The following is a 9306-nucleotide window of genomic DNA, read 5'->3' on the forward strand; positions in this document are numbered from 1 at the left end:
ATATCCGCTCATGGTCGACCCGATCGTTGGCTCAAAGCTGCTCACCAAAGTACTGATGGGTGGAGGCAGCAGCCTCAACATCATATATGCCAATAAACTCGACAAAATGGGCGTCGACTGGACATGCCTTCGCCCAACCTGAGCACCTTTCCACGGCATCGTGCCCAGGAAGCAGGCCATGCCACTTGGGCAGATCGATCTGCCCATTACCTTCGAGGATCAGTTCAATTATAGGACTAAAACCCTCACCTTCAAGGTGGTTACGTTCTCTAGAACCTTCCACGCCATCCTAGGACATCCATGCTATGCGAAGTTCATGGCCGTCCCCAACTATACATACCTCAAGCTAAAACTATCGGGCCTCGGAGGGGTCATCACCGTCAGCACCTTCTTCCAGCGTGCCTATGAGTGCGAGGTCGAATGATGTGGTCACGCCACAGCAATCGTCACCTCCAGAGAGCTCGCCGCTCTCAAGGAGGAGGTCACTGAAGAAGTACCCAACGCCAAGAAGTCGACCGGATTGTTTGAGCCTGTAGAGGGCTCTAAAGAAGTCCTCGTAGACCCTGGGAGCACTGAGGGTAAAACGGTGCACTTTGGTACCACACTTTCCTCTAAATACGAAGGCACGCTCGTCGGGTTCCTCCACGCTAACAGAGACATCTTTGCGTGGAAACCCTTGGACATGCTAGGCATCCCAAGGGAAGTCACCGAACATACCTTGAAGATCCAACCAGGCTCTAAGCCGGTGAAACAACGTCTACGCCGCTTCGACGAGGAGAAATGCAGGGCCATCGACAAGGAGATAGCAAAGCTCTCAGTGGCTAGATTCATTAAAGAAGTATACCACCCAGAGTGGTTAGCCAACCCCATCCTTGTACAAAAGAAGAGCGGGAAGTGGAGGATGTATGTTGACTATATAGGTCTCAATAAGGCGTGCCCAAAGGATTCATTTCCTTTGCCGCGCATAGACCAAATAGTCGACTCTACCTCAGGGTGCGAAACCCTCTACTTCCTTGATGTGTACTCTGGGTACCATCAAATCATGATGAAAGAGTCCGACCAGCTTGCGACATCTTTCATCACCCCCTTTGAATCATTCTGCTATGTCTCAATGCCATTCAATCTGAAGAACGCTGGGCTACATGCCAACGCTATATGCTCAAATGCTTCACGGACCTCATTGAGCGGACCATTGAGGCCTACGTTGATGACATCATGGTTAAGTCCAAACAGGCTAACTACCTCGTTGCTGATCTTGAGCAGACCTTTGCAAAACTTCGAGCGAATGGCATCAAACTCAATCCCGAGAAGTGTGTTTTCGAGGTCCCGAGGGGCATGCTGCTCGGCTTCCTCGTCTCTGAGTGTGGCATCGAAGCCAACCCAAAGAAGATCTCAGCCATCACAAGGATGGGCCCGATTCAGAACATAAAGGGGGTTCAGCGAGTTATAGGGTGCCTCGCCGCACTCAGCCGAATCATCTCGTGCCTCGGTGAATGAGGTCTCCCTCTTTATCGACTCTTGAAGAAAGCCGACCGCTTCGAATGGACATCCGAGGCCTAGGAGGCACTTGACATGGTAAAACTGCTTCTGACAAAGGCCCCGATCTTGGTTTCTCCAACCAATGGGGAATCCCTCCTGCTCTACATCGCAGCCACCACACAAGTGGTCAGCGCCGCTCTGGTAGTGGAGCAGGAAGAAGAGGGGCACGCCTTCAAGGTGCAGCGCCCTATGTACTTCATCAGCGAGGTACTATCCGACTCTAAGACCCGCTACTCCCAAATCTAGGAGCTCCTGTATGCGGTCCTCATCATGAAAAGGAAGCTATGCCACTACTTTGAGTCACACCCGGTGATGGTCGTGAAGTCATTCCCCCTTGGCGAGGTCATCCAAAGCCAGGACGCCATGGGAAGAACCAAAAAATGGGCACTCGAGTTGATGGATCAGGGCATTACGCATGCCTCCCAAATAGCTATCAAGTCCCAGGTGTTGGTGGACTTCATCGCAGAATGGACCAAGGTCCAAATGCCACCGGCGGTCATCGACCAAGAGTACCGGACGATGTACTTTGATAGATCACTGATGAAGAAGGGCACCGACGTAGGGTTGGTCTTCGTATCACCCCTCAGGGTACACATGAGGTACATGGTTCATCTCCATTTCCCCTCATCCAATAATGTGGCTGAGTATGAAGCACTCATCAACGGCCTACGCATCGCCATCGAGTAGGGCATCCGATGCCTCGACGTTCGGGGCGACTCCTAGCTGGTCGTCCACCAAGTCATGAAGGAGTCAAGATGTCACGATGCCAAGATGGCGGCATACTACCAAGAAGTCCGATGGCTAGAGGACAAATTTGATTGCCTTGAGTTCAATCACATCCCGAGGCACCTCAATGAGGTGACCGACGCGCTAGCAAAGGCGGCATCCGACCAAGAGCCGGTGCTAACGGGTGTCTTCATCAGTGATCAACACAAGCCCTCAGTGTGCTATGATAGGTCAGGGTAGGCACACAATGGTCCGCCCGATCCAGCCTCGGGGGCTAACCAACCGACCGCTTCGTCCGGGCCTGAGGTCATGGAGATTGAACAAGATCCAATAATAGAGCCTGCCCCTTTGATCGACTGGAGAATTCTCTACCTCGACTACCTCCTCCGTGACACACTACTGATCGACAAGACAGAAGCTCGATGGCTCGCATGTCGCGCCAAGTCCTTTGTTCTTGTGGAGGGTGAACTCTACAAGCGGAGTCACACTGGGATCCTATAGCGCTGCATCCCCATCGAACAGGGGAAGCATCTGCTGAGCGATATACATGGTGGGGTCTTGCAGTCACCACACCGTGCCTAGAACCTTGGTTAGAAATGCATTCCGATAGGGCTTCTACTGGCCCACTGCAGTAGCCGACGCCGAGCAGATCATGCGCACCTACGAAGGGTGTCAGTACTATGCTCGGCAAACTCACCTCCTGGCCTAGGCACTCCAGATGATCCCTATCACGTGGCCCTTCATGGTCTGGGGGCTTGATCTGGTTGGACCTCTAAAGAAGGCACCCGGGGGCTACACCCACTTGCTTGTCACCATAGACAAGTTTACAAAGTGGATAGAAGCTTGGCTGATCTCCGCGATCAATTCCGAGCAAGCCGTGTTGTTCTTTCTCAACATCGTCCATCGCTTTGGAGTTCCAGACTCCATCATCACGGACAATGGCACATAATTCACTAGAAAAAAGTTCCTTCAATTCTACGATGAATACCACATCTAGGTCGATTGGGCCACCATCGCGCACCCCCGAACAAATGGGCAGGTCGAGCGCACAAACGGCATGGTTCTATAGGGCCTTAAGCCCAAGATCTTTAACCAATTAAACAAGTTCAGCGCACGGTGGGTCGCTGAGCTCCCCGTGGTGCTCTAGAGCCTAAGGATAACCCCCAGTCGAACCACTGGCTACACGCCTTTCTTCATGGTCTATGATTTCGAGGCCGTCCTCCCAATTGACCTCGACTATGGAGCACCAAGGATCAGAGCTTACGACAAATAGGGAGCCGAGGCATCCCACGAAGACGCCATGGACCAGCTAGACAAATCATGTGACGTCGCCCTCCTCCGCTCAGCCAAGTATCAACAGGCATTGTGATGGTACCACAACCAATGGGTGCGGGGCTGAGCCTAAACATTAGGGACCTAGTCTTTCATCTCGTACAGAGCAACAAGGACTGCCACAAGCTCTCCCCACCCTAGGAGGGGTCGTACGTCATCGTAGAAGTACTCCGGCCAGGCACCTACAAGCTAAAAACCATCGACGGCGAGGTCTTCACCAATGCCTAGAACATCGAGCAGCTACATCGTTTTTACCCCTAAATAAACGCATACTTTCTCTTATCAGTTTTGTCGTCAAAATCCCTGATCTTTCATGACATCTGACCCCTGCAAGTGAGAGGGGTTGGACCTCACTCGGGGGCTGGTATGAGTATGTTTATCTTACAAACATTCTTTATGTTTTCCCTCTTTTCTCATGATAAATCCTAAGGGCTAGGATTTCGGGAACAAGCTCTGAGTATAACTGGTAGGACTATGAGAAACCCACGCGCCCAGCGGCTATGGTCTCTTTGCTCACCAGCATGATCAGAATTGGCTTGCCCACACTCCTAGCTTTTTGCGACCTTAACTATGGGAAGGGACGAAAGGCATTGAACCTCTTTTACAAAAAGAGTGAGAAGAGCTGAAAGGCTATTTGCTGTAACAAAATTTGAGAACTTGTTCATTTTTTCACAAATTCATCGCTTACAAAGTGATTTCATCATGAAAAGGGACTGATGTATTCATGAATACAAAAAACTATTCCCACGGGGGCTCCCCCCACAACTTAAACGGTTACATTTGCTGACCACTTCTACTCTAAATACTACTACAGCCACCGCGCCACGCTCTGCATCGACAATGTCCTACTGCTCCACAGGATCCCTGAGGGCAGCATCATCTACAACGTCGAGCACCATGTCGGTGACTGTGGTGTCTTCGCCAGGACGTCCAGGGACTACGCCATCGTGATCAGTCGCAACCCTGACAATGGCACCTGGACGGGGGGCGCTGCCCGCCGAAGTATGGCCACCAAGGTTGATGGATGTCTCTAACATCTCATCAAACTTCATGAACTAGTCGATTTAAGTGGCTGCAAGGGTGAAACCCCCCATCGGCGCAGTCCAAGGTGGCTTCCCCATCGACAAGGCTCGCCCAGAGAAGATTCACCGGAAGAAGACTACGTACGGCTCCATCCCGACGAAGGCCTCATAGACGACGACAAAGCTGACAACACACAGCACCCTATAGTGCCCCACCTCCTTTGGCAGAAGCGGCCCCTTCTCGGTGAAGGTGGCTAGCACCATCTCATCTACGTTGGATGACCTCTAGCTCAACATCGCACTCTGGATTCATTAACAGATCTGTGAGTTCTCCTCTTCCTCGCATTACCCTCTCTTACTTAGGAACCGCCGCGACATGCGAACGCACTCGGCAAAAAGGAAAAAGGAGGAGAGGTAGCAACTCAAGAATAGGCAGAGGAATGGGACAAGAACCCTCTCCCTTCCCCTATTTAAGGAGGAGACGCAGCAGTTGGAGAAAGGCGAAGGGTTGGGGTGAAAGACCCTCTCCCTTCCCCTATTCAATGCAGATGGGAATTCGATGCTGATAGGAATTTGAGGGGACGCATCTTAACCAATGGGACACGCCCTGCTCGATGAGATGGCGCCTGGTCAAACGAGACGTGGCCTGGGCATGGCCCACCACTACCACATGCCGGGCGTGAGAAACAAGGCGCAACCACATGCAGGTGGCTCTTCGCTTCCCTAGGCAGGACCTGGAAGGACCCACAATGGAACCTCCATCAAGGGGAGACCAATGGGCCTCCTAGGTCGATCAGACGACCTAGGCGAACGCTGAACGAATGGCCGCTGAAAGATAAGCACCCTTATTTACTTACTTTACATGTCAATTTTACTACCGAGCCTCCAACCCCAGCAATGGCAGGGGCGCGGACATCGCTCGGGGGCTACTGAGAGTGTCTACTCATTTAGACATTCTCTTCGCCCGACCCCTCCTTACATTTAAAAACCAGAAGCAAGGTGTGTGGGTGTAAACTTTGAGTAAAACTGGTCGAACCACTAGACACTATGCCCTAGAGGCTATGACATGTTTGTTCACCAGCGTGATCGAATTCTTTGTCCCCGCACCCCAGGCTATAGCATCCGCCTTCTCAAGAAGGGTTCAGAGGGGTCTACCTATGGAATCTCCTTCAAGGAGAAGCTGTCAGGTCACCCAAGTCGATCGAACGGATCGAATCACTGCCGAGAGACAGAAACAAAAAATTACGATGCTTATGTAGGTTACACCGGCCCTGACGCAAACATCGGACCCAAACCCCACACGGACATGTCCGGTAAGAGCTTCCCATCACTCATGCCACCAAGGTAACATCACCGACCCTCACTTTCATTTCGATTATATCGTACATTCATTCCATATATCCAAGCATTGCATATGCAATTGCTGCATCTCAACACTTCTCGTCATGTCATGAAGAGGTAGTCACCTCATTCGATATGAGCGACAACTGACCGAGGTTCAAGGGCCAGCCCACGAAGGGCTTGATGCCACCTCGCGTCAAATAGAGCCAGGGGAGAAAAACCGAGATGAGCCCCAGCGGCCTTGCCTGACCCTGCTCAGAAGCAGACAGGGACATCTCGACCTTTCTCGTTCGATTCTAACCTCGAGCCAAACCCATAGAATCTCCGTCGAAGAGAGGCCAGTAGGCCACCCGATCCTATCGAACGGCTCGGGCATCTGTCGGGAGGCGGGTTAAGAAGTAGTGGAATGCCACATGAGGCCTCTGCCAACCCCATCAGCGGATGATGAACCTAGATTCCACATGAACATGCCCGTTAGCGAGCTCATTGAGTGCGACACTCGAGCCATGGAGGCAAGGGTCGTTAGCTCAGCACCTCTGGTTGAGGAAACTAAGGATGGGGTGACATGTGAAACATGGCCGACCCCTATCAGACCCCAAGGGCTTAGGGGCTCGAGTCGCCTAATCCTAGATCAAGAGATCGAGGTTCAAAGGCCAGCCCATGAAGGGCCCGAGGCTGCCTCACGTCGAACAAGAGCCAGGGGAGAAAACGTAGATGAGCCTCAGCTGCCTTCGCCCAACCCGCATAGAGGCAGATAGGGTCATCTCAACCTTCTATTTCAATCCAGCCTCTAGCTGAGCCCATTCAATCCCGATTGAGGGGGAATCTATAGGAAGGCAGGTTAAGGAGCAACGGAATGCCACCCAAGGGCTTTGCCGACCCTATCATGAGTGATGGGACTAGATTCTGTTCGAACATCCCCGTTAGCGAGCTCATCAAGTGTGTCACTCGAGCCATTGAGGCAAGTGACGTTGCCTCAACCCCTCCGGTTGCGAGAACCACGGACAGGGCAACAGTCACAAAAATGAGCCAACCCTTGACTGAATCCCCGCCACGAGTGGGAGCTCGGGGAAGGTTGGACTTACAAGGAGTGACAAACACATGGTTGCAGAATGATAGCTAAAATCCTAAGGAAGGGTATGTGAATACAAGAGTAGTTTTGCTATCCTCTCTTTGGTCTCCAGTGACATTCGACCCCAGCAACCGCAAGGGGTCGGATCTCACTTGAGGGCAGATAAAGGTATAAATACCCCCTTTTTTCAAAACAGTCGTTGCATCAGACCTCTTCCTCATGTTAAGGTTAGCGACAAGGTTTGCGGGAACAAATAACCGAGCGTGCCTGGTAAGACTGCAAAAAACCCATGCCCTGATGGCTATGGTAACTTTGCTCACCAGCATAATTGAAATTTCTCTCTTATACACCTCGGGCCCTATGGTCTTAACGAACGAAAGGGTCGGATTGTAGGAGCACCTTTTCTCAAATGCAAAAAGGGAAGAAAGCAAGTTTAACCAAATGAAACAAAATTATGAATTTGTTCAAAAGAAACGAAATTACGAATCTATCTTTAAGATACAAAAGTACCGACACTTGTCCACAGATTACAGATAAATGTCCATCAGACTCATTTGACTAACTACCCCCTCCGAGGGAGAACAATGTCTTCAACTTTGCTTGCTAGGGTTTCTGCAAGAGGAGTCACCGTCGCTTCTATTTCATCCAGCTCTGAGGGTTCATAGCCAGGCGTGAAACCAAGGCTCATCGCCTCCAAGTCGATGTTGTCATCATAATGTGAGCGGGTGATGGCAAAGGCTTGGGTGATCCCTGAGCGAAGAGCCTCCTTCTCCAGCTGGTGCACCCACGCCAAGATATCTATGGCACGGGTCACAAGCGAGCTGGTCCCCTTCGCTTGCACCACCTGTAGGTCGTCGCAGACTACGCCAAGGGCAACCTTCAGGACATCAAGCTCGTCACTCTTTGCCTGAAGCAGACACCTTGCCTCGCTGAGATCTGTGGCTAGTCCAGCAGTGGCACCCTCAGCCTCCAGCTTTTTCATAGTCTCCAGCTCGGCCTAGAGGGAGCTGGTCCTCTATTACGCCTTGGCACGCTCTTGGATGGCCTGGTTGCACTCCCCATAGGCTGCGCCGTGCTCCGAGCAAAGCCTCTCTGTAGTATGGCGTAGCTCGTCTCGCTCCTTGCGTAGCTGGGCGACCACCTCGGCATCTAGTTTTGCCCTCTGCTCCAGGGTCACGGACCTCTCCTCGGCTCCTAGCCTAAGATCCCACTCCTTCTCGGCCTTGGCCAGGAGGTCGATGATCCGCTGGTGGATCTCGGCATCCCACTGGAGCAGCTCATCCTGCTCCTTCCACACTCTGGCGCCATCCTCCTGATCCCACCATGCCCTCTCTGATAGTTCATCCAAAGACTTCTCGGCGTCCTCCGCATCCCGGCAGGCCTCGGCCTCCCGCCGTCGAAGATTGTCTGCCTCCGTGGCAAGGGGAGTCAACTCGGCCACTCTCTAGTGGAGCTCAGCGATCATGTCCCTATGCAGTCATGCCTCATTGACGAGGCGGTCCCAATCCTCCTTGTGTTCATGAAGGAACCGGGATTTCTCCCGGCTGCAAGCAATAAGAGACTGAAAAAAGACGGTAGTCAGAAAACAAAAATAGATGAAGAAAAAAGAGATCGAGAGGCAAGACCAAGTGAATACCCGGCCGATGGGAATGATTAGATCTCAAAGGGCACCCCTAGCCTAGTTCTGAGCTTCTAGCATGGCCGTGAACCCCTCGTTGAGATTCTCCCATTCCATGCCCTCGGCGGCATCATCGAGGGTGAAGAGTTCTGACGATGGGTCCCATAGACTCACCCATCGGAGCGGGAACTCATCCTGCATGGGCGGGTGGAGGCCCCCCAATGTTAGGACCAGGGACAACTCCCTGCCGGTCTCCTCAGCAACTACCGTGGTGTCTGAGGGTCCCTTGGCCATGACCCCATCCATCCTGCCCACGGCGGATGTCGTCTTTGGGGCCACCGGTAGCACAGGATGCGCCGTTGCATCGAGCGCTGCCACCATAGCTTTGGGTTGCGACCCATCCATCATAGCCACCATTACCTTCGCCTCTATTGGCGGGACCTTGTCTGGCTATACGACACCCACCGTGGTCGACACGACGGGTGCGGCCAACAGCTCCGCCTGCTCCGATGTCGGCAGCGGAATCACTTCTATCGTCTGTTATGTAGCAACCTTCGAGGAAGCCCCCTCGGCCTCACCGATCGCTTGACCCATCGAGGGCACGGGCACCACCGCAGGTGGTGTTAGATCGGCCGACGAGGCTATGACACTGGCTC

At 52.6% G+C, this 9306-nt stretch overlaps 1 protein-coding gene across 1 annotated transcript; it reads right to left on the minus strand.

The window, feature by feature from the left end:
• Positions 1 to 8050: 8050 nt before the first annotated feature.
• Positions 8051 to 9067, minus strand: LOC136459579 (uncharacterized). The gene is made up of 3 exons (XM_066459418.1): positions 8825 to 9067; positions 8525 to 8593; positions 8051 to 8476 (listed from the first exon to the last, which is right to left on the minus strand). Exons 1-3 carry the CDS (start codon positions 9065 to 9067, stop codon positions 8051 to 8053), a joined length of 738 nt encoding a protein of 245 aa, XP_066315515.1.
• Positions 9068 to 9306: the final 239 nt, after the last annotated feature.

Source organism: Miscanthus floridulus, chromosome 1 (assembly GCF_019320115.1).
Source record: "Miscanthus floridulus cultivar M001 chromosome 1, ASM1932011v1, whole genome shotgun sequence".
Classification (NCBI taxonomy): domain Eukaryota; kingdom Viridiplantae; phylum Streptophyta; class Magnoliopsida; order Poales; family Poaceae; genus Miscanthus; species Miscanthus floridulus.